We start from the raw sequence: 26,946 nt of genomic DNA, 5'->3' as shown, positions 1-26,946 counted from the left end.
GCTATATTGTATCTAAAACAACGGATTATAAGAAAGAAATGTATGGAAAAATACAACTTTGAGTACCGTATTTTATAAGTATAAGTCGCACCCGCCAAAAAATGCATAATGGAGAAGAAAAAACACGGTTGCAAGTGTGAAAATAACAAATAATATTACATATAAGTCGCTCCAGAGAATAAGTATATAAGTATAAATATAAGTATAAGTCACACCCCGGCCAAAACTATGAAAAAAGGTGCAACTTATAGTCTGGAAAGTACGGTAAATAAATTTTGATAAATTTACGATTTTGCATTATGTCTCTCTTTAAAAACAGGAAAATGGGCGAGGAATTCAGTTTGGGATCATTTTTGTTTTATTAAAGTGATTAAATAACTGTAGACAAGTTTGAGTGTTTTTTATTTTATTTTTTTTAATGCTTGGATGTACCTGGGAAAATATGTTACAAATGTTATTTAGAAATGTGTCCAAACAAAGGTCAGTGACACAAGAACATCGACCTTTCTGTTTCTATCTTTTTTATAATTTTCTAATCGGAACGTGTGGGAAAATCCTGTAAATATTGCAATAATCAAAGTACAAAACTACAGACACAGACAAAACGAATCAAAATCTGAATCAAATATTGTAATTCTTGGTAGATATAGAATGGATATCTTCTCCTCACAGTGGCACAAAATATTATAAAAGAAATATTGAATGTGTTATGCAACAGAAGACTTTATAATAATCATAAATGGAATTGCCGTCAGCACTTTCCTGTCAATCAAACCAGTATTTTCCATAATGGACCTATGACATATCTCCTGTTTTTCTGTTTCCTCAATGAAAAGCATGGATATGAAACTATATTATTATTATTATTGCATATATAAGTGTTTCCAATGGACACGAATAGAGACATTATGTATTTTATGTAATTATATTTGCTTATATTTGGCTTCAGCTGCTCCACTTCACTGCAAAAAGAGTTTATCCACAGCTAAAACGACTTGAATTTGTCATTTTTATCTTAAGTTAAAGGTGCACTGCGCGGATTTGCCCGGAATGTTCCACAGTGCGGCATTAAACGTACCTTTGCATTTGTTCAATCGCGTCTCGGCGGAAACACCATGGGGAAAAAACAAGCGTTCGCACTGACTGTAACTTTGCCTGGTGGCGTTGTGTCTGTTTCCATGGAGATCGCTCAGTTCAATGCTATAGAGTGGAAAGCAAAAGACGCATGGTGCACCTTTAAGTCGCTGTGAATGTGATTTATTGAGTCATTACGGCCGAATCTTTGATATTTTTGACTGGTTTTGCACGTTTTTATTCGGGTTCAAGCTAAATTATCTCATTTGGATGACTTAATTTACCAATTTTCTCATTCCGCTACCCTTTTTCTTGAAGTCAGAGTGCAAAATACTTAAATCAGACTGAAATAACTTGCATAAAACCCCAAAATATGGACCATCTACAACTAAACGCGACAAAAAATATGAATTCCAGTCATTTTAACTCACATTTTTGCAGTGCACACCCCTCTTTCTCCTTTACCTCTTCTTCATATTTACTATTTGCCTTTTTCCTGCTTGTAAATGCGAAGACTGCTTGTCCAAAATGAAAGCTGCTGTAAATTGTATACTGTGGTACTACTGGGGACTAAACGGTGTTGAAATGACTATTACGTTCATTGTTGCACATGCATTGGTTGTTTTTTTTGTCTAAATAAATGACAAATTTGAGTTGAAAGTGACGCTTTTCTTGCCGTTTCGAGCCGGTTTCTCACTGTGGTCGCTCCTCTTCTCCGTTGTGCTATTAATAGTTGGCCCGGTTTTTGCCTCGTCTCTCTCTCTCTCGCTCAGAGCTCCATCTCCTGTCACCAATCACATGTTATTCTCACATGTGGATTACACTGTAGGCGCCTGTAACATGAGGCTAATTAAAGCCTTTCACAGAGAAGCGAGACGTATAGGCCACAAAATAGGCTTTTGTGGCCTATATTTTACACTACAATGTTGGAAATGTAAGATTCGTTAGATTTTCATTTTATCGCTGTTTTAAGGGGAACTATGTGACTTTTTCAGAATTTACTGAGGGGATTTTAATTCATTTTTTAGTAAAGTAGATCTGACTCAAAATTGGGTAAAAATGCAAAAGGTTTGGTGTGAGTAGGGAATACTTTACAGGCTGTTTGGGAGGGTTCAAGAGGGGCACACACGTTCCTCTTTGGCTTGCATGCCCTTCATCCTTCTGAAGTCTGAAGGTTTTTGCTCCGATGTCATCTTCCAAATGGCCTGGGCTTCATTATTGCTCCTGTTGTCTCGTCTGCAGTGTCAAAAGGAGCACTCAAAAGGGGCTTTTCCCGCTCTTTAAGGAGTTTTACAGGAGCTGCACTCTGCACTTTCACTCCTCAGTAGCTTTAAACTATGTGACTGTAACTGATTTCATTCATATTAGATCAATACTAAACACAGTTACAACTGAGGGAGACAATTGTATTTGTGTTTAATCTGTGCTCATGTTGGATCAGAGTGAAAGCGGCTCCGCTCCAGTCTGTGTGAGAGTGCAGTGTTTTCACAGATGTCCGTTTAGTCTCCCGCTAACAGCCCGTGCTCGCAGCAGAGTCCGAGATGCTTGGACCTGGCCTCTCTCTGCACGTGTCTGGCCTCTATCTCAAACACCCAGCATGCCCAGGGACTGTGCCAAAGCCGGCCTGTGGTTCCTGTCAGCTGTCATCTCCAGAGCCGAGAGACGGCGCCATGTGGTCAACAAGGAGAGCAGCAACGATCTGGACGATGTGCAACGTTTTACAGCTCGATGTGTCAGTATCAAGTCACAATACATACAATACTGATAATATCATCATGTGACAAGACTGATCACATGATACTTAATATATATTCCCAATTTTAAGTATTTTTGTTTTGTTTGAAGCTGACCTACAACATTTTGTGAAAGAGGCCTTCCTCAGAATGTTTACTTTACAGTATTAGATTGAATATCAGGATTTAAGAGCCTATACATCGGATATAAAGTAGATTTGCACAATGAGGTTTCTTTGCTTAACTGTGATTGGTTTAATCCACCTGTCACTCATTCAGTTTTATGAATCTGACCAGTACAAGCAGTGGAGGGGGAAAGTGATGTTTGCACTGAATCACACGAATATCAAGAAAATATCGTCACAGGATCAGATTATGATTTTATTGTCATCTCCCTATAGATAATTTTTGCCTTAAGGAGTCACAATTTAGCAGTCTGAGTTTGTCAAGAGTAGGGGAGGGACATCTGACATTTAAACTATTTAAAATCAACACAGACAACACAACAGGAGGCTGATGTGTGAAATGTAGTGCTTTGGGTTTGATTGCTGAATAGATGGCATAATAAATAACTCAATAAAAAGGAAAATAAATACAAACAACAGAAAACATATTTACCTAAAATTAATTGTACTACTTACTTAGCATTGTTATATACACACACACACACACACAAAATAATGAACAAAAAATGCTCGACAATCATGTGTTTATGTATCGTTTATAATAATTTAAATATCTAATGCACAGTGCAGTGATTGTCAGGTACAGGGACAACGTAAACAAATGCAGCACGGGCCGTTTTCAAGCAGAGAGTTGAACATAACATGTGCAAATATAAATCTGTATTAACAAAAGGTCCAGGACGCTAAAACCAGAAAACATTTTAGTCCTGTCCATTGTATCCGTCGCACATTGAGAATACATTACATACAGTGCAGGCTCCTGACAGTTCACAGGAGGTATGGGTGGATCCTCATTATCATGCAGGGGGAGGGGCCTGGACACAGCACACGCCCAGGACCATGGAGGACACGCCCACTCACCGAAGCACACTCTTCCTGGTTTGGAGCAAAGTGATCCCATTGGCCGCTGGACACCACATGTCCTGGATTTACAGGCCTGTGCTTTAGTGCGAAATCTAGTGACAAAAATATGATTCTGGGCCCGAACAAAAAATAATATCAATGTATTTATGAACGGTAATAAAAAGTTCATTTAATTCACTTACAATAGATATAGCATTTTACTCAATATTACACGCTGCGGCTTTCATTGTTTAACTATTTGTGCAGCATCTTCTAGCGTTATATTACAAATTCAAGTCAGCTTCATAGGCACAAATCTGAACACTGTATTTTACCATTACGAGATAATGCATGGTGACATGTAGAGGATTAGCACTGTATGTCCAAGTTTCTGAGATTTTTAAGAGATTTTAAAAAAGATCTGGTCAAACTCCAACATCATTGTCCATTTGTGACGCCAAAAGCAGAACTGAATAAAACGCTACAAAGTCAAATAAATTATGTATAAAAAGTCTATGTTGGCAGGTGCATTTTGGTGCTAGCGCAGGATCTTGGTGCAGATGTACTGGCACAGACACAGAGACGCCGCGGTGCAGTGGTTCCTCTTCGGACGCATCTTGTAGTTGGACGGACCAGACAAACGCTGAGACACGAGCAGCTTTATGTACAACGCAGAGTACGTCAGCAGCAACTGGTGAGCTTTGGTCTGAGGAGAGAAAGAGGGACATTTATTTTAATGTATCATTTTTATTATTTTTTATTTAATTGTATTTAAAATAAATACAATAAATACAATATTTATTATTATCTATTTTATTGTATTAATTTTATTTTTTTCATTTATTTCATTTATTTTATTTATTTTATTTAAATTTAATTCATAAATTGATTTTTAAAATAATTGTAAATCCAAATCAACTATTCATACAACACATTTTATAACCAAAAACAGTTTCAAAAGTGCTGCGCCAACACAAACAATAACCAAAAAAACAACAACATGTAAAACGGAATAATAAATGTTCAATTTGATTCTTAAAATAATAAAACCAATCAAAGCAAAGCAAACAATAAAATAGCAACAAATAAGTTAAATAAAAATAAACACAACATTTACAAGACCCAGACACAATATTGTCAATTTATTTTATGTAATCTATATTTTGATAGATAGATGGTATATTTGTTTGTGAAATTAGGTAAAATAACACAATAAAATAAATATAGTATAATTAAACAGTTTTTTCAATGTTTTCACACTGGACATTTTCATTTGTTTCAATTTCGTCTTCGTGTTCATGGTCCAGAGTTGTTCACGTGGTCATTTTGAGAGCGAGAGGGAGATTTAAATACAGCGTAATGTAATCTGTAAACTGAAATAATCACTGACTGTTTTATTATAGTTATGTGGAGTATAAACAGACAATAACAACACGATTTGCTATAAAAACGGGCACAAATATGTTGTGATTTTTAATGAAAAATACTCAATTTACTTTACATATTGAATGGTTCAATTTGTAATCCAGGCACACAAAGATATTGTCTCAATCAATTAAAAAATGGTATGAACAAATAATTACATTCTGAATGATTTGAGCGCTCGTTCTTCTGCCTCTCAAAACCTTCAAATATTCAGCCGATTTTAAACGTAAATCACAAAACAAGACTTTACAATTTCACCGAGAATTTTAAATTGTTTAAAATTATTTCAATCATAACTCATGTATTCTGGCCCTTAAATATGTTGTATATATTTGTGTGTAATTGAGCAGCAGTGAATAAAAAAACTGTGTGTCCTCTGCAACTAACCATTATTTTAGTAATCGACTGGTTAAACGATTATTCCTATTGTGTAATGAGACTTTTCAAATATAGTATCAAATAAATAAAGACTGAAACATGTTGACTGAAGGCTTCTAGATCGAGATTATGTACAAATAAAATGTATTTAATGTCATACAGAACATGCAGAGGATCTATGGCCCAAATGTGATGCTTATGTTGGACTTAATGTTCTTTTGTCATGTTTTTGTGTTTACATTTTCATCTCTTACATTCTTTATGGTTGTAGGGGAATGGAGATGGACATTCCACGGCCAGATAACAGAAAATCTCTCTTTGAACATTGGGGTTTTTTCGTTCTCCCTCTGTCCCTCACCGCAGGGGAGCCGCTGTGACTTTTCTGATAACAGATCTTCTTCTCCCCACAGTCTTACAGGAAGACGCCCCGATGAAAACTATGTTTTATGTGATTATGCCATGAATGTTTGTCCGAATCAACTCCCTACACCACATGTTTCACCTTGTGTTACGTATTTTTCCACTGTTTAAGGTTTTATATTCCCAATGCTTGATTTTCGAGCGCCCATCACAGGTGAAAGAAGATGTAAAATGTGTCTACCTCAAGAAATAATGTGCACAAACTGCCAAAAGTGTTTAACGTGTAAATGTTAAAACAGGGTTCAATGTTTTTGCCATTATTATTTACGTTACTCGAGTTTTATTTTCTCGGCCAGGAAGTTTTCGCTGTTGCGCCCGCCCCTTTCGCTCCCAGCATGCCCTGCGGGCCAGGTATCAAAAGGACGCTCCAAGCTAGAAACGCTCTCTTGCTCTCCTCTTCCTCTTCTCTTCTCTCTTGGAAGCCGTTTCCACGGACGAGCCTTTCACTTTTCCTTTGTCTCAACAAAATCCGTCCGTCACGTGGTCGACAAGGCCATGCCAGCCCTGGACTCTGAAACCACCTGGAACCACCTGGAACTACCTGGAACTACCTGGAACTACCTGGAACTACCTGGAACTAAGCTTAAGCGCTAAACCGGACAGAGACTTTCTTTGCTACTTTGTTTCTTTTCTTTTTGAAGTAATCTACGCCGTTTACGTGGATCAGCGCTACGCTCTCATCTGAGTAAAGGCCGCGTGAGGAGCTAACACGCCGCTAAAGCGTTCTACCGCTAAGGAACTCCCGGACATCGCCTCCGTTGCCACCGGCGCCAAGGACCTCACAGCACGTCACAGCACACCGCTCCACGCGACGCCTCGCTCCCCGACCGCCGCCCGCTTCAAGGACCTTGCAGCACGCCCCCGAACCTTCGCCGCCACACCGCTCCACGCGACGCCTCGCTACAGATCTCGTCCGCGGACAAGGACCAGTCGGACCGAGTCTCTACAGAACCGTAAGCCGAGTTCAGAGTCGCTTTTGTGGCGTGATTTGGGTAGAGCTCAGCTGTTCCTCCTCCCTTTAGCTTCTCACTTTCCCTCTTTTTGATATAGATTAGCATAGACACGTTTGGTTATCAAAGGCAAAACCCTGGTTTAACATTATCTGCATGGAATCTGCTGTTAAATCTGATATAACATCACCTGTGATTTACCTGTGCGCATTTCTGCTCCGGTGTTTTTGATTACCCTTTTGATAAATAAACTACACGAAAGAGTTATTGACTATTGTTTGTTTGATTAGACTATGTGTAAGTCCCTGAATCGTGAAACACCCTTCAGACCTTTTTAACGAGCGCGATTAAGGACCGTATCTTAGCTCTTTGGGTTTTACCCTGGTGCCCCGTCTTGTCTCGTTTCTGCTAAGAAATCTCCCTTAATCATAAACTGAATACATGTAGTTTGAGACCCTACATGGTCTTGTTTCATTCTTGGTCGCCGTTTACCTAGATTATGATGATCCAAATACACACTCTGACATGATGGATCTGTGTGAAGCTCGCGGCTCGTCTCAAGCTGTAAATAAGAGTGTCACTATTGTTATTATTATACAGTATAAAAGTTTTTTCTATAACAGTGTTTTTTAATAAGTTATCTGTTTTTTATTGTTTACTTCTGTGCCTACTTTGTGTCGCCACCCATATTATAATCCATGGTTGCAACACTGGAAATGTCCCCATTGTGAGACAAATAAAGGCTTATCTTATCTTATCTTATCTTATCTTATATTATCCCGTTCCAACATGAGCAGCTCCAAACTTCCCTGGAGAAAGTTGCCGTCGTCTTCAAAGTGAAATATTGAGCGGTCCGTGAATACATTTGGGTGTTAAGTGAGTTTGGTCATCTGTCCGGCTCCTCCCGATCGCCGCTCGACATCTGCAGCGCGGGTCATTAAAATACAGACGAGACAGGCCCAGAAAGTGAAGTGCTCTACAAACTGTGCACTCAAGACACGAGCAGGGCAGAATAGACTCTTTTACAGTCGATTACGAGTGGATTAGTTTAGGTCACGCAGCGACAGGGTCTCGGGTTCGATTCCCGGGTCGATTGGGACCTTGTCTGAGTGTTTTCCTCGTCTCATCGACATGAAAAATAGACGAATTGCACGTTCTTATGACCAAAAAGTTCTGCTCTTTACAGATTTCTCCTCGAGGATGCTCAAATGCAAAGGACAAATTTACCCCTCGAGACACTTTTCTCCACTTCAATCTTAATCTAACATTTTAAACACACAACTTTTGTCTCTACTTAATGAATAAATTCTGTTTTTCCGCCCAGAAAGTGTGTCGTAAAAGCAGAAGTTTGTGACAACATCAGGCCACTACACGCCGTCTTCATCTAATTACCGTATTTTCCGAACTATAAGTCGCAGTGGAGTATAAGTCGCACCAGCAAAAAAATGCATAAAAGAGAAGAAAAAAAACTATATAAGTTGCACTGGAGTATGAAATGCGGTTGCAAGTGTGAAAATAACAAATAATATCACATATAAGTCGCTCCGGAGTATAAGTATAAGTATAAATATAAGTATAAGTCGCACCCCGGCCAAAACTATGAAAAAAGGTGGTACTTATAGTCCGGAAAATATGGTAGAAAACATTTTATCATCCACAAACTTGTAAGAAATGTTTTTTGGGATGACAGCTGATTTTCTTTTGCCAAAATGTGACCTAGATCAGATTTATTGACAGTGTGAACAGGCCACGTTCAAATCTGATTCAAATCTGATTCAAATCTGATTCAAATCCGTTTATCTTGACTTCTTCTCTGGAATAAAATAGGTTCCACTTTCTTTTTTTTAATTGTAAAAGGCTGTAATCAAAACACCTGCCAGACAACAACAGCAAATCTAGAAAGAGCAACAAAAACATGAAGTTTGACACTGAAAAGACTTTGTAACGTGTCGTGACCTAAACGTAGCCTGTAAGCGATAGACGTCATGTCTTCTTCAATGGCAGCGCCCCCCTGAGGTCTCACCTGAGCAGAGAGCGCCGTGTCCGGGACGAGGCTGTGGCTGCTGGTCAGTCGTTGCGCCCCCTTCTGGCCCGAGGAGGAGGAGGCGCCGCGCTCTGGCTCCTCGTCCTGCAGCAGAGGCCTGTGTTCGCCCTGCTCCACGTCCCGCTCCACGTCTCGCTCCACGTCTCGCTCCACGTCCCGCTCCTCCGTCTCTGTTCGGGACGTCCCAGAGTCTGAGTGCGTCTGAGGAAGCTCGCTGACCAGGACCAGGTGGGACATCCTCTTCTGCAGCTTCTTCTACAGACACAAGCAGGCGTTTATCTTCAGGAGCAGCGCAGAGTTTGGAGGAGTGTGAACTGAGAGGTCATTCACTGAGAGGTCATTCACTGAGGGGTCATTCACTGAGAAGTCATTCACTGAGGGGTCATTCACTGAGAGGTCATTCACTGAGGGGTCATTCACTGAGAGGTCATTCACTGAGAGGTCATTCACTGAGAGGTCATTCACTGAGGGGTCATTCACTGAGAGGTCATTCACTGAGAGGTCATTCACTGAGGGGTCATTCACTGAGGGGTCATTCACTGAGGGGTCATTCACTGAGAGGTCATTCACTGAGAGGTCATTCACTGAGGGGTCATTCACTGAGGGGTCATTCACTGAGGGGTCATTCACTGAGAGGTCATTCACTGAGAGGTCATTCACTAGGTCAGACGCAGAAGGTGGTGGAAAGTAACAAAGGACAAAAGTAAAACTCAAGCGCAATGTTTAAGCGTCTGTTTTCTACATTTTACTTCATACTTCTCAACGTTTGAGAGCAGATATATGTACTTTCTACTGCACTACATTTTATAACACGACTGAAAAGTAAAAAGTACTTTCCCGTCGGTTTGAGCAGTGGAAGAAGTTCTGTACTGTTTTACGTAAGTAAGGAGTAAAAAGTAAGTACAAATATAAAAAGTCAAAAAGTCAAGGTATCACATCAAAATCTACTTAAGTAAAAGTACTTAAGAGCATGTTTTAAATGTTACTTGTGTCAAGTGTTTTTTTTTTTAAATTTAAAGTATTTTTCTATAAATAAAGACATTTTATGATGAAGAATCATTATGAATGAAACTTGATGAAGAATTGTCCAGATTTTTTTGTCCATAAATTCTCAGTATTTTCTGAACAAAGTATATTTTGGTTTGCTCAAAGCCTTTAGGCACGATGTCAATCAAAACAGACAGAAAGTACTTTTTATTTGTCAGTCCACTTGAATAGTAAAAAGTACTGAAAGAAAGTACAGATTTCTGCTCTCAAATGTAGTAAAGTAAAAAACATGATCTACTGTAAGTATTTACTTAAAAATCTGTACTTTTAACTTTTGTACTGTGTTCCAATACTGGGTCTGAGGGCTTATGAGCATGTTCATTATGATATTCTGCCTAAAGGTTTTGAGTTCAAGTCCCAGCTTTGAGCAAACACATGAACGAATATATATATATATATATATATATATATATATATATATATATATATATATATATATATATATATATATATATATATATATATATATATATATATATATATACATTGAATCCACTAGGTAAATGAAAACATTTATTCAAACTGCTCATTCTGACCAAAAATCAGAAAGTATCCATCAATTTTACCACATTTACTGCAGTTAAATGTGGTTAAACAGTTCTCATTCTCTTATCCAGTTACTCCCACAAACTGTTCATAACATGCCCATACAGTATATATATACGTCTTGTGTATTTATGATCATACAAATGCTTCTGTTGCATAATCTGTGAAGAAAAGGGTGATTAAAGTCTCACCTGAACATTCGCAGAGTCATAATTTCGCTCCTCCAAAGTTTCAGTCAAAGCTTTCAGACAACGGGACATGTCCCAGTAAACAAAGTACAGCTAAAGGAATAACACACACATGATTGAGACTCATATACACTCACTCAAACTGTCATTCAAAAAACCTGCAGTTTGAGCGTTCACCTCCAGGTTTCCGGCGCAGTTCTCCACCCAATCGGCCACTGCCACCAGCAGCTTGTGTTTGACCAGGTTTTCATTCACCGCAATCAGTCTGACGTCCAGATTCATGTTGATCTGACAGAGGCGGAAAAAGTCATCATTATTAACGCATAAACGGACACGTATTCTGGACCTCTGTTGACCGCGCCTCTGCAATTTATCACAAACACTTCACAAAGAACAGACGGGACAGTTTTCTCTGCAATCTCAAGAGTTTCGGGACGATTTGTCAATTTCTTAACAGCTATTAACGGATTTTTTGTTGTTGAAATATTGATAAAATGACATTTCAATAGCAAAAACACATCACATTTCATTCCGACCACTGTCCCTCTGATTCCTCACGTCCGATTTTAAGATTTGCAAGTCGTTTTAATCATCTCAGGTCCAAAAATATGATAATAGTAAAAGAAAATTGTACATGTAAATAAAGTACAGGAGCTACTGAACTGATTTTCACTGCTCAGTTTCTAACAAATGCTGGAGGTTTTGGAAATGGTTTCTAACTGATTCCTGTGATTCTCTAAAAGTGTTGATGTTGCAACTGACCTGTGCCTCAACAAGAGTTTAGTTTACCGTATTTTCTGGACTATAAGTCGCACCGGAGCCAAAAAAAGCATAATAGAGAAGAAAAAAACATATATAAGTCGCACTGGAGTATGAAATGCGGTTGCAAATGTGAAAATAACAAATAATATCACATATAAGTCTCTCTGGAGTATAAGTATATAAGTAGAAATATAAGTATAAGTCGCACCCCGGCCAAAACTATGAAAAAAAGTGCAACTTATAATCCGGAAATGTCATGTCAACAGGACTTTCCTGGCCGATAAAGATTTATACAACAAGTCAACAAGTAATATCTGTGTTAACAGATTGCAGTAGTAGTAGTAGTAGTAGTAGTAGTAGTAGTAGTAGTAGTAGTAGTAGTAGTAGTAGTAGTAGTAGTAGTAGTAGTAGTAGTAGTAGTTTATTCTGTCATTTACAGCTTGATAAAGATGTACACAACAGAAACATGACAGAAAATGGTTTAGGCTGAGGTAAAAATTACTTATGCCTAAACTTATTAAACATTAAAGCAAACGTGAGCAGATTATTCCAGACTCCTGTATATTATGGCCTCATGAACCACTTTTGGACAACACAGTGTTATAGTTTAAAAACGAGCTAAAAATCACGTGGTACTTTTCCTGTCCCGGGCCGTTTTGTGCTGTGTCACCTCGTCGTTGCTGCGGTGGAGGGTGAAGACGATGGCGGTGGTGAGGAAGATGGCGATGAGGCTGACGCAGAGGCAGAGCACCCAGTAATCTGTGAATGTGACGTGTGCGTGAAGACTGGAGAAGGTGGCGCACCACAGGACCACGTAGAGCACCTGAGAAGCAGCACACACAACCTCAGATACACGATAACACACTCACTGAAGAAATACATAAATAACAAAAGTACAAATACAAAATAAGCCTTAAAATATTGATTTATGTATTGGTTTTAATAGATCGTTTGTATTTTATTGTTACGTTTGTGTAACTTTTCACTTTAAAAAAAAAAAAATTATTTGTGCTGCAACGATTAATTATTTTAATCAACTTATCGTGATCATGATTATAAACAATAATCAAATCCATATTTCTTTAATAATTGTAATCGTCATCTGGACGTTACTGACTAAAAACACATGTAAAAATACATTACATAAATTAAATATTTACACATTTTTGTAACAAAAACAATTTAAAGTTCATCAAATATACTTTTTTAAAATATATATTTTAGAATATTCTCTGATTTGCTGTATCTCAACCTTTATTTGGTTGAAATGCATTTAAAAAGTTTCAACATACAATAAAAATAATTGAACGATTGAAAAAACAATTGCTGACAATTGCAGGAGTTTATATTATAACAAAGAACATACAATAGGTCAAAAAGAAAGTTCAGTAAACGGCAAAAAACACAAAACCTTATGAATGAATACATTTTACACATAATTGAAGCTTCATTAAATTAAAGGATTAAATTAAAAAACAGTTCACTGTTGATTAGGACAGTAAAAAGTGCAAAAAAAACAACAACAAATAGATTCACTTCTATTTGTTTTAAACCAGCAGCAGGAGTCAACAAGAGAAATCAGAGTTTAAGCAAAACCCACAGGAGCCACGAGGAAATGAAACATGGAGGAGTTGAAGGCGATGTATCTTTTGACCGACGGAACATCGAGGGCCGTTTTCAGAGGGACCTCCAGCTCGGACTCTGGGATCTGTGAAAAAAATAGAATACGTGAAAAATGGATGCACCTAATACTCCAAAAACAATAATAACTAACGATATTTAACAATAAACTTGATTCGACAACAAATTAAATGACTTAAAACTGTTGAAAATTTACTTTTACTTCATTTATCAATCGTTTTTACGGTAATATGGAGCGACAGTGAAACTTGGAGTTACTCAAAACCAATAAATAAACTTTGCGCTTCTTGTTTATGGTGACAACTTTCAAAAAAACTAAATATAATAAACAACGCCGATGTGCCGCGTGCATTCTGACCTGGAAGCCGTTCATCTCCAGTCGACCGCGACACGTTTCCAAGTCGAATCCGGGCCTCGAAATGGAACTCGACACCGACAAAACGCACTGACCTGAAACGGACACAACAAACAAAAACCGTCACGTGCGTTCATCACCTCGGAAACGATCACGGAGGCAACGTTTTGTAGAGGAGACAAACGATACTCAGATCCTATCGTATTGTGTTCATCTGAGACGCTCTGTCCATTCGTTGATAAATGAATGAAATGCCGGGTTTGTACGTGAAGGGTTCAAAAATAAAAGCACTGTAAATAAAAACATAATTGCAATGTCGGTGTTATTGATGTTGATGGTGCTGTTTCTGTTTTTAAGCCATTTTAGATAAATATAGTGGTTTACAATGAACAAAGTGTAAAATAATGTTCGTCCAGGAGTTACGCGCTTTCTACTCATAAACTATAACTGTAACAAACGTAGTTATAGTTGTAGATTATTAGCAGAGTTTGCATGTTTCTCCCTGATTCTGGGTGGGTTTCCTCCGGGTGTTCGGGTTTCCCAAATCGACCCAAAACGTGCACCAACCGAGACACGGGGAGAAACATGCAAACCCTACGCAGAAAGGAACCGGCGACCTTCTCGCTGTGAGGCGCGTGTGCTTCTACTCTTTCACTTTATGTCATATTTCTGTCACACTCTGTTATAGAACACATGCTATGCTTTATTTCTGGTCTCAAACATATTAAATCACATCAGGAACATGCATTTTCTCAATATCATCGTGATAGAAACTGAATTACCGTATTTTCCACACTATAAGGCGCACTGGATTATAAGGCGCACTTGTCAATGAATGGTCTATTTTCAATCATTTTTCAAATGTAAGGGGCACGAGGTCAGTAAGCACAACCAGAATTAATCCATATATAAGGCGCACTGGAGTATAAGGCGCACTGTCGTTTTTGGAGAGTGCGCCTTGTAGTGCGGAAAATACGGTAGTGTTTGACCCAGAGTGTGATATTTCGAACTAAATTCAAGGCTGTGAGTTAGAATAGGAACACTATAGAGTAAAAACTATCTAAATACAACTCAAGGGGAAACTAATGATGAAGGAAAAGCAATAATAGTTATAATAGTACAAAAATACACAGATTTTGCGTAATGTGTCTCCTTTAAAAGTCCATAAACAACACTAATGATAGTATATAAACCTTATTAAGTGACACGTGCTTTTACCGTTTGCATATCTGTGCGCGCCGCTGTTGGCCTGAGGTTTGATCGGTGGGACCTGGTTCTCGTCGATCATGGGGCCGTCGCCGTGGGGACCGTCGCCGTGGGGACCGTCGCTGTGGGGACCGTCGCTGTGGGGACCGTCGCTGTGGGGACCGTCGCCGTAAGGGTCGTCCATAGTTCACGGGTCACCAGCGCCTGAGACAGAGGAAGAGACGTTTGAATTTCACGCTCAGAGCGAAGAGCGTAACTTCCTCTTGTGACTGAGGCTGCGGATCATGTGCCGTTCCCAGAAAAGTCAGCAAACAAACTGAAGCCGAAATACTCATCGACACTAGTATGGAGACGAGATACTTATTTGAAGCATCAGTACTGGAAACAAGTCAAAGAATTTACAAAAAGACAAGATATGGCCTTTCCTGAACGTCAATGATATTTCTGTTATAATTGGTTTCAGGTTGTGAGCCTCGTCTTTATCAAAGTTGAGTTTGAAAGTTTAGTATAATGACATTAGTTTCAAGACGCTTTGAGTTCAAGACGAAGCGGTCAGTGTAAAACATACACAAAAACATTGAATAAAATATAATTACATTTAACAATCAGTATTTTAGCCCAAAAAGGAAAAAAATCAGGTTACTATATATACATAAACTATACAATTTGTAGTCCATAGTAGTAGTATCTCTCCACGTGTATCTAGTATTAGTAGTAGAATCTAGTAGTATCTATCCATGTGTATCTAGTATTAGTAGTAGTATCTATCCATGTGTATTTAGTATTAGTAGTAGTATCTATCCATGTGTATTTAGTATTAGTAGTAGTATCTATCCATGTGTATTTAGTATTAGTAGTAGTATCTATCCATGTGTATCTATTAGTAGTAGTATCTAGTAGTATCTCTCCATGTGTATCTAGTATTAGTTGTAGTATCTAGTAGTATCTATCCATGTGTATCTAGTATTAGTAGTAGTATCTATCCATGTGTATTTAGTATTAGTAGTAGTATCTAGCCATGTGTATTTAGTATTAGTAGTAGTATCTATCCATGTGTATCTATTAGTAGTAGTATCTAGTAGTATCTCTCCATCTGTATCTAGTATTAGTAGTAGTATCTATCCATGTGTATTTAGTATTAGTAGTAGTATCTATCCGTGTGTATTTAGTATTAGTAGTAGTATCTATCCATGTGTATCTAGTATTAGTAGTAGTATCTAGTAGTATCTCTCCATGTGTATCTAGTATTAGTAGTAGTATCTAGTAGTATCTCTCCATCTGTATCTAGTATTAGTAGTAGTATCTATCCATGTGTATTTAGTATTAGTAGTAGTATCTATCCATGTGTATTTAGTATTAGTAGTAGTATCTATCCATGTGTATTTAGTATTAGTAGTAGTATCTATCCATGTGTATCTAGTATTAGTTGTAGTATCTAGTAGTATCTCTCCATGTGTATCTAGTATTAGTAGTAGTATCTAGGAGTATCTCTCCATGTGTATCTAGTATTAGTAGTAGTATCTAGTAGTATCTCTCCATGTGTATCTAGTATTAGTAGTAGTATCTATCCATGTGTATTTAGTATTAGTAGTAGTATCTATCATGTGTATTTAGTATTAGTAGTAGTATCTATCCATGTGTATTTAGTATTAGTAGTAGTATCTATCCATGTGTATCTAGTATTAGTTGTAGTATCTAGTAGTATCTATCCATGTGTATCTAGTATTAGTTGTAGTATCTGGTAGTATCTCTCCATGTGTATCTAGTATTAGTAGTAGTATCTAGTAGTATCTATCCATGTGTATCTAGTATTAGTAGTAGTATCTATCCATGTGTATTTAGTATTAGTAGTAGTATCTAGCAGTATCTCTCCATGTGTATCTAGTATTAGTATTAGTATCTAGTAGTATCTATCAGAGACTAAAGCCAATAAGTGAAGCATTTAAATAGTTTTAGCAGTAAAATAGAGTTTGTAGTTGCATTATTTCCCGCTGTTACTTTTCACTCCAGAAATAATTTAGCAGAGGGCTTTTATTTTGACAGGACTAGCTTCTCCCGACTCCACTTCCGATTCGCTGTTCCATTACAACAATCGCCCACAGTCGACTCGACTTTCACAATCGTCTTATTTTTATCTCTGAGTCTGTTTGTCGAAGATAAACCCTGAAGGCTGCACTTCCTCTGACTGCGACTTCACATCCGCTAAACACAAACGCTGTGAACAAAACTCATTTATCCATAGACTTTTTGAATTAATAAATGTTTAAAAGATGAGCTAAACAGTATGAGCAAAATGAACATAAAACAAAGGATTTAGATGATTTAAACTGAAAAACTAGATGAGGTTTTGCTGTATTTTCACATTTTTCTTGTTCATTGTTGGATTGCAAAGCTAATTCCAGCCTCCATTGTTCCTCTTAATAAGTAAAAAATATGCATAATGTTACTGTAGAACCAGAATATACACAACACATTGTCTCTTCAGTCCCTCTACTCTTTCGCTCTTATCTCAATTGCATTTATTCTGTGTTAATTGTCGTTTTTTTTAATAGTCGTCTGTCCTTGTGCAGCACTTTCCAAGCGATTAATCTTATAAAATGTGCTTTTTCTCTCTCCGATTCTCCTCCCCCGTCTCTTTCTTGCTCTGGCACGCACATCGTTGCAGCACATTTTGTAGAGAAGTGTGAAATGTAAAGGTGTGACGTTAGCTCCACCCATTTTCCTGTCTGCAGTTTTTACAGAGCCGCAACCACAAGAGAAAAACCACATTCGAATTTGGCCAAAGTCTCATATTTACAAATGTCAGCGTCATTGCAAACATAACTTGGCCTTAATAAAGCATCAACAAAGACAAATCATTCATAATAAACCATTAGTTCAGTATGAATTAAGTCATTTTTGATGCTTTATAAGACTTATAGTTAAGGTGCAGTTATTATAAAGTGGCACATCAATACAAGTGTTTCAGCGATAAAATACATTATTATTGCAAATATAGAGAATTACAAAGCATTACATGACATACCTTAATTTTCTGTTGTCAGTATTATATATAAACCCCGCACACGCCGGGGAGTTGACCCATGGCAGAGTTTAAATGGAGAAGTGAAGCGTTGCACGGGTGAAGTACAAACACAAAACTAACACGACCAGAGAGCATGATCTTAATAATAATAATAATGATAATAATAATAGTAATAAAGAAATAACATAAAATAAAAAATAAAAAAATAATAATAATAGAAAAAAAATATGATGATGATAATGATGATAATAATAATAATAATAATAAATAATAATGAAGGCATAAAAAGTCCTACATTTGAGTCATATTTAGTCCAATGTTGATCAAATAGTAATACTCCTTTTGTGCACTTAGCATCTAACAATAATGAAATGTAAATGAAAGAAACGTGCCATGTATTGTGCACAAACAGGAATGACACCTGTTATAGTCTCCCACAGCACAATAAATACCACTGAAACATCCACAAGCTGCAAACATACTCATACTTATGTCATTTTAACATTCGGTTCAGCTTTTGAAATATCATAAACTGCTCTGTCTTCTTATACTTCTGCTGTAAATCGTATGTTTGAATCTAGCAGTGATATAACTTATAACATTACTGAAACTGTGGCCTCATCATAACAGTCACAAACTGTGATAAAATGTGAATATATGATTATATTTCTGTGATGTATTTTATGTGCATAATAGTGATATTTTATCTGCATCATTAGTCTAAGAGAAGAACGGGTGTTTGACAAACTGCATTTGTGAAGGTGTCGTAAAGATGGTCCAAAGGATGTTTACCCTAGGGGGGGTGATAACCCAGAGGAGTCTGGGTAATGTTTACCCAAGGCTTGATCTCTACGGAAAAATACCAAGTGCCTTGATGTGAGGCTGACCAATGAGAAATGTGACCCGCCTATTCCAGAATATCTAATAAAACCAACCAGCATGGGAAAAAACGGTGTGAGACGCGGGGGTGAGACGCAGGAGGATCAGCCAGGCTCCTTACAACGGCCTGGCTGACACAGTCCCCGCGTTTTCTCCCATGCATGCCACACAAATGTCTGATCTTTCTGTGTCGTTTCATATTCTAAGTTGAATTGTGTTCTCAATGTGTTAAGGAATAGCATCGGTGTATGTCTAATTCCCTGACATTTTCTGGTCCTTCGAGCCGGATGACAAGCAGCCCCTTCGCGGAGATTGACGGGTGAATCGGTGAAGTCTGTGCACAGCTGAAAGAAGTCCACTTTTCCCGTGGCCGCCCATCGCACCTCAGTCTCCGCGAGGAGAGCGCGTCGTTTCGAAGCAGCAGGAGAACACAGGCGACAAAGAGGTCAGAAAAATGTTGTGTGTGAAAAAGAGTTAGCCATAAAACGTTTTATGCATTAGTTTGATATTTACTGGAAAAATATTGTAGGCTTATGGACGAGATAAGTTTCTCACATAAAGCAAGGCAGTTAGGTATTACTGAGGAAATACCCAGTTTCATATTACTGAGGAAATATGTGTGAATGTAAGCGCTGTGCACGAGCGAAGTAAGTAAGAGAGAAGTGTGAATGTGCGAATGAGGATTAATAGTGATTAACTAACGAGTGTGAGAATCACAATTAATCATACAAGGGTCACAAGGCGTTATTCTGAGAGATCTAAAATTTGCAGTCACGGGTGAATCTTAAACACCATGTTTATGTCCGGAGGAATCTAATAAGGAATTTTCTCTAGAAGCTTGACATTAACCGTGACTGTAAAGCAAGTAGCATTTCTCTCAGACGACCGAGACCACATAATGCCAGAATTATCACCCCAAACTGTAAAAAGACAAAGGAAAAGTCATAAGAGGATTTTGGAGGGAGACTTCCAGTATGCTCAGATGACGTGGCAGAGAGGGGGAGATAAGGGGGGTCAACAAGGCAGGAGAATGGGAAGAAAGCAGCTCAGAGGACGCTCTGAACTGATGAAATAAGTAAAACTAAACTCAGCTGGTTTTAAATTTTAGTTATTGAGAGCTCTGTAGAACAAATTTTAAGGGTTTTGTTTGATTGACAACAATCAATTATAAAGATTGTATTAAACTTGATAGGAGATGAAGATGAATTCAGATTTTTATAGATGGCCAATATTTTTGGGGAATGTGATCACAGACAGGACACTTCCTGTCCCCGACATAGAAGACAAAAGTTGTGTTTTTACGGTATCGTGTTTTTTGAGTGCACCAAACAAAGCCACGTTTTGTTTTGTTTTATTTTTGGACTTGACGAAAATTATCTTTTTGGACTTATTATGTAACCATAATGCATGACTAGATGAAAGTACAGGACGAAAAGACAGAAGTGTTTTTAAATTTAGGATCAAATGCAGGCACAGGCCTGGAAGTGATAATATGGGTAAATGGGTGACTGCTGAAGTTTTTGGACATAGGAGTAGAATGGGTAGTAAGTAAAGTGATAGTAAAAGTTATATCAGTAACTTATTTATTTGTATTATCATGAGGAAACCTCATATTGCATGTAGACGTAAGTGAGGGAATAAGTTAAATAGTGACGTCCAATGCCCTCCCAGGAAAGACATGAATGGGTCATTAACTAAAGGCAACAGGACACCAAGTCATAAAAGATAGTCAGAGATAAGGGGCTATTGACTGGCAAAGAATCTGGAGGACTCAGGATGGAGCAGATGTTGTTATCTTTGCGTATCAACGGCAACACCTCAGGGGGGTTGATTGATGGGTAATAGGAAAAGTTAAAATTAACAGGGAAAGAATTTGACATTCTAAAGTAAATACCTGAAGGATTGTTGAGATTCAATCAAGAATTGAATAGATTTAAATAAGACAATATCATCTAAAATTAGACGCTATAGAAGTTATGAAAACCAGTGATAACAGGACTTAAACATTATAGGACTCAGGTGGGAGCCAAGAGGGGTTAGACTACAGGAAGGGCCTGGGGGGAGTAGAATACATTTTATGAGACCCGCAGATTACCTGAAGATAGTGAAAACTAAACAGGGGGATGGGTAATCAATACATGAGTTTAGAAGCAGAATAACAGGGATATTTTAAAGATAACTAACTGGAATCCCAGGGGATGCAGCGTCTGATACTTATATCAGCAGCAAAGAGAAAGTAAAAGCAGGTTACAAGTGAGGGTAAGAGTAAGTGAAAAGAGAGAAAGAAAAAGCAGGTTTAGAAATTTGGAAATGGGTGTTTCCTCCGTTACAAGAGGAAGACAGAGAGAGAAACAGAGGGGAAAACAGAGAGGAAGATGCGTTACAGAGAAAAGACAAAGAAAGTAGGCAGCAAGGGTTGATAAAAGAGACGTGCCTTATGGACAAGGGGAAGGTTTAGAATAATTTTGATTGTTATACACATATAGACTTGTTAGAACAAACTAATACACAATGTTTGTAAAGCACCACATGAGCAGGTGTGAGAGATCGAGTTTGAATCTCACCTGAAGCACATATAGAAGATTAGCACATATTACATTAGATGTGTGACTTTATGCAGGCCACACAAACAGAGGAGATGTGAAATTGTTAATTATGTGAAGAATTCTAAGTTGTGAACTGACCCTTATGGCCAGCTCAACGGGGGAATTATTGAGATAATTATTATTGTTTGATGTATTTGAATCAATCATACATACATACATACATACATACATACATACATACATATGCGCGCACACACGTGGAGACCAGACATTTAGAGTTTGAAACATTTAGAGTTTGAAACAAATGGTGGTAAAACAGATAGGTTTGGCAGTGTCGGATTACAGACACACAGGGTGGGGGCCCAGTGCTGTGGAAGGAGGGGCTCAGCCAGGGATGTGACCACTGAACTGTGAAAGGTCAAGAGGTGACATTGCGGAGTGGAGAGACAGACGCAATTCCATCTCTTCCTTGATTACATCCTGGATTAGTGAACGTTGTAAACTATCTGGATTATTGAATTTTGGTTAAATGTAGAATTGTATAGAAGTTTGAGAAATGGGCAAAGCCATATCTCAAAAAGGAGGGATATGTACGTGTAAAGACTTTGTTTATCACCGCAGCAGAACGTGTTGGAGATGTGGTGTTTACAGAGACGGAGCCAAGTGGACGGAGCAAAGTGGACGGAGCCACACCGTGTCGTCCTCACACCGACCATTGGAGGGACGAGTACATGGGTGCTCTCATGGGAAAGTGAGAGAAATGTCTGGACAACACAGCGGCAGATCCATAACATCGCAGACGCAGGACTTCGTTTGTATGAGTTTTGTCCAGAGTCTACGGTAGAGTACGATACTCTGCTACAATGGACGAGAGACAGAGGCTACGGTGCGCAGAGTACCATACTCTGTGGAAAAAGAATCAACAGTTATCATCATCACAGCGATGACGGTAATATGGGTGCTGAACACCTGTATTATGCACGGGACAATCGGGACAATCGGGACAATCGATCAACATACACAACTGTGTATGCCGGTTAATGGAATATAGAGGGAAGAAAATAAGTGATCAACTTGAAAGGTTATGAAATGCATAATGTATAATGTACAATGTATAATTGACATGACAGAAGCTGAAGAAACACAATGGCATATTACACCACAGCCACTGTTGTTTGCACTAACTAAGAGAGTTTTTTTTATCTGCTACAACATAACTACATGCAATGTTAATGAGATTATGAATTGAGATGGGAAATGTACCAGTTGGTGGTGTGGGGACACTTGTGGGACGTTGTGCCTATGTATCCCTTTTGTGGCCAGCCATGGTCATAACAAAGACCAGCATCACCCAGAACCATACCGCAGGGTCAAGGTCGAGAGGTTAGTGGACAGTCTGGTCCCAGTAGCACCTGATACTACGTATTTGATTCTATTGGGGTGTCCAGAGAGGTCCCTGACGGGAACTGACTGACCAGAGAGCAGCGGGTTTAAGGGCTTTCCGCTTGTACTTCTATATTTCCCATCACACCGCACAAATTATAGACAAGACAAATTGTCTGTTTGTCAAATTACAGAGATTGACCAATCTGACTCAAAATTTAGGACAGTAATGCAGTGACATGTTGTGGGCCGAGAGAAAAGAAGTGTTTTCAATGTTTGAGAACTGTGCATAAACTTTTTGTGTGTAAAAGTGTCATTTTAACACCAATATGAAAGACATGTTGAAAACTGAAAAGAATGATATGTTTGGCATATGAGACAGTGACTAATGCTTTGATAAACAGGAGGGAAATGTGATAAAATGTGAATATATGATTATATTTCTGTGATGTATTTTATCTGCATAATAGTGATATTTTATCTGCATCATTAGTCTAAGAGAAGAACGGGTGTTTGACAAACTGCATTTGTGAAGGGGTCGTAAAGATGGTCCAAAGAATGTTTACCCTAGGGGGGGGGGTGATAACCCAGAGGAGTCTGGGTAATGTTTACCCAAGGCTTGATCTCTACGGAAAAATACCAAGTGCCTTGATGTGAGGCTGACCAATGAGAAATGTGACCCGCCTATTCCAGAATATCTAATAAAACCAACCAGCATGGGAAAAAACAGGGTGAGACGCGGGGGTGAGACGCAGGAGGGTCAGCCAGGCTCCTTACAACGGCCTGGCTGACACAGTCCCCGCGTTTTCTCCCATGCATGCCACACAAATGTCTGATCTTTCTGTGTCGTTTCATATTCTAAGTTGAATTGTGTTCTCAATGTGTTAAGGAATAGCATTGGTGTATGTCTAATTCCCTGACACAAACTTAAACAGTATCTACAAAAAAAAACACAAACACTTCTCACAGCTTCAGAAACAACATCAAACACTTTTCATATCCGTTCATCCACAACTGCTGCTGCTGCTGCTGTTGTTGTTTTCTTCTGCACTTTTTCACTACAAAGCTTATGAATATTTTACCTTTTATCGTAGTCGTGTGGCAGATTTTACAGCTTTAATGACACAGTGAGGCTTTCATCAATTTACTTCTTAACTTTGAATTTGATTGATGAATATATTGGGCAAAGTAACAGAATTGAGATGATATTGTGTCTCGTTTATGGTTAAAAATGCTGCAAAAAGAGCTGAGAGCAAACAAAAGTCATGAGTTTGTGGTGAGATTCCTGCATTTTGTGACTCATTTCACAGCTATTTCTGAATGATTTTGATAAATAAACCTCAACAAATGCATTTAAAGACACGTTTAAACAAAATATCATGTGAATATCATTATGGAGATAGATATTTTTGTATACAATACTTACAGAACACATTTGAAGTGCTTAATAATACATTTTAGTGACCACAGCTCAAATTATTACATTTTAAGCTTTGTGTTTCAGCTGTATTAAAGTAGCAACACCCGATTTCTTTGTCGTTTTAGTGTTAATCTTTGAGCTCAACTGATTTTTTGACGAACCGTCTTGAAATGAATCCTCATTGTTTTAATAATCAGTGTCTTTCATGTAATTCTTTACTAACGCAGAATCTATCTCTGTTTCGATTCAATATTTCAATTCCTACCCTCATTATTTTCTATTCAGCTGCCAACGTGAAAAAGTTTAAATATTTTGAGTTTATTGTCACGGTCAAAATTGAAAAAGTGCATCCCATTTAAATAAATAAAAAGTACATAATTAAGCTCATGTCATGGCTCTGTACTTTTTTGCGAATAAAAGCAAATACCTCATTCAAACCCATGTAGTACAATATTTCTTTGTACAGTATTTTCCGGAGTATAAGTCGCACCAGCCAAAAAATGCATAATAGAGAAGAAAAAAAACATATATAAATTGCACTGGAGTATGAAATGCGGTTGCAAGTGTGAAAATAACAAATAATATCACATATAAGTCGCTCCAGAGTATAAGTATATAAGTATAAATATAAGTATAAGTCGCACCCCGGCCAAAACTATGAAAAAAAGTGCGACTTATAGTCCAGAAAATTATTACGCTCATGTTATGGCTCTGTACTTTTTGCGAACGTAACAATAAAAAGCAAATACCACATTCAAACCCATGTATTACCGGTCCAATCTTTCTTAATAATTCATATGTCATTGTAAACAAATCGCTCTCAGATTAAAACAAAGTAAACACGATCGTACCTGTGTGGAAAGGCAGCGTCCATCACTTATTCCAGCATCGTTTCAGCCGCTGGTCGCGCTCTGCAGAGACTTGTGACTCGGATCAGCCGCGCCTCATGACTGCTGCAGGAATGCTCCTCAGCTTTGCCCTAGAACGAGGCCAGAGCAGCAGAGCGTTTACAGCGTGCCGATTCGTAATGTCAGCGTGATTGTTCGAAAGAGTTACGCAACAAGTTCATTCGAGATTCGAGGGCGATTTATGAGCGAGGTTAAAACGGTAATGGACGTGAACACGAACAGGGAGCTTTACACACACATCTAACATTTAACACATTGTTTCCCTTTAACATGGATAAAGTGCGTAGTGGAGCTGTGATATATCGGCGCCAGTATCTGTATCGGTTTTATTTTTGCTTTTTTATTCTATTTTAATGAGTAAAAATTGAAATAAAAGAGCTATTAAGCAAAACATTTTGTCGTATTTTTACACAATCACCAAATAATTTTCTATCCCAAATAAATGCATATTATATTATTTTTATGATTTGTTATAATTTATGTATAAGTGAAAAGTTAATAATTTGTGAACTTAATTTCAATTTGAATTAGATTAGGTGAGTCTTGCTATGGATTTTAAAATCTAAGCACGGGAAAATATTGACAGCAGCAGCGAGCCAAATATCAGATATCGGGTTTCGGTATCAACTCAAAAGGTCCATATATATATACAGGGCGGGATTTTGAGTTAAAATCCAGACTAAACATTTAGTTCTACTGTGCATAAAGCAGCAAACTTCACCAAATAAAATCTACAATGTAAAATGAGAAAAAAAGTGAATTTTGAACAAATCATAAGTCATGTCTTGTACTCATTTTAGGGCCATAATACTTCACACATTTGGTCTATATTTTAGTGCTCCCCAAAGTCCTTGAATTTCCACCAAAGCTCACAGCCTTCCAACAAAACTGCTCATAAAATACAATCAGACATTTACAAGGGTATGTTTTATAATCCCGTGCTGCTTTCTTATAAACTCTTCTGTAACTCATTACACTCCGGCTTCTTCTGTAAAACTGTATAAGTCATATATGGGTCACATCCCGGCCATGTCTAATGCATTAACCGTGTCCTGTCTCATTTGTGTTCATTGTAACGACCAGAATAAATCAAGGTTTAGAAATTACAATTTAACTTCAGATTGTTACAGATTTTAACACAAACTGTCATTTGCAGTCACAATTTGGTATGTTTAACTTTGCCAACAAATCTATTCAGATCAAAGCTTATCATATATAGAGTAATATGATGGAAAGCTGTTGTTTTTAGATTTTAAGTTTTACATCGATATGTGTAGACCAGTTGTACTTAAACTGAAGAGCATTTCTATAGCAATAACAATAATTAAAACTAAACAAGGACTAAATCTGGAACTAAACATAGAATTGGCCAGGACTAAACCAGGACTAAAACTGGACCAAATCAAGTCCACATTCATTTAAACTTGGCTCAAACTGGGACCAAACAAGTATGAACGCACACTCAGTCCATTTTTAGTCTAATTTTATGACATTTTTAGACACTGTTTATTAGATGTGAAATACCAATTATTAAATAATTTGGCATTGTTTAAAGATTGAGAAACTCTAGACTAAAACTGTGTCACACTTGTAGACACTTGTGACTAAACATGACACAACACACAACCGGAACTAAATCTGGACTAGACCAGGACTAAACCAAGACTAAAGCAGGACCAAACCAAGACTAAACCGGGGCCAAACCAAGACTAAACAGGGACCAAACAAAGACTAAACCAGGACCAAACCAAGGCTAAACCAGGGCCAAACCAAGGCTAAACCAGGGCCAAACCAAGGCTAAACCAGGGCCAAACCAAGACAAAACCGTGACCAAATAAATAAGACATTTTTACTCAAATTGAACTAAAACTAGGAACAAAAAAGGTCAAGTGTGAACACACCCTGAAAGCAAACTAACAATATCCAGAACTTTTGTCACATTTGCACAGGAGCCACAAAAAACACACACATTTGCAACTCTTTGTTTG

At 37.9% G+C, this 26,946-nt stretch overlaps 1 protein-coding gene across 3 annotated transcripts; it reads right to left on the bottom strand.

Moving 5' to 3' along the window:
* Positions 1-3,595: 3,595 nt before the first annotated feature.
* Positions 3,596-25,029, bottom strand: tmem268 (transmembrane protein 268). 3 transcript variants are annotated; one of them, XM_072447185.1, is made up of 10 exons: positions 24,902-25,021; positions 14,810-15,001; positions 13,595-13,686; positions 13,196-13,303; positions 12,266-12,418; positions 11,011-11,121; positions 10,837-10,926; positions 9,194-9,307; positions 9,032-9,163; positions 3,605-4,541 (listed from the first exon to the last, which is right to left on the bottom strand). In XM_072447185.1, exons 2-10 carry the CDS (start codon positions 14,979-14,981, stop codon positions 4,374-4,376), a joined length of 1,140 nt encoding a protein of 379 aa, XP_072303286.1. In that variant the 5' UTR covers positions 14,982-15,001; positions 24,902-25,021; the 3' UTR covers positions 3,605-4,373. The 3 variants fall into 3 exon arrangements, with proteins under 3 accessions (XP_072303285.1, XP_072303286.1, XP_072303287.1); XM_072447184.1 differs by having other exon boundaries at positions 3,596-4,541; positions 9,032-9,307; positions 24,902-25,029; XM_072447186.1 differs by lacking the exon at positions 14,810-15,001 and having other exon boundaries at positions 3,607-4,541; positions 9,032-9,307; positions 24,902-24,960.
* Between the last annotated feature and the right edge of the window lie 1,917 nt (positions 25,030-26,946).

Source organism: Eucyclogobius newberryi, unplaced genomic scaffold, assembly GCF_026437365.1.
Source record: "Eucyclogobius newberryi isolate DKJ021-1_F unplaced genomic scaffold, fEucNew1.0.hap1 SCAF_16, whole genome shotgun sequence".
NCBI classification, from domain to species: Eukaryota; Metazoa; Chordata; class Actinopteri; order Gobiiformes; family Gobiidae; genus Eucyclogobius; species Eucyclogobius newberryi.
Note: the sequence above shows the minus strand (reverse complement) of the source record. Positions and strands in the feature narration are given on the sequence as shown.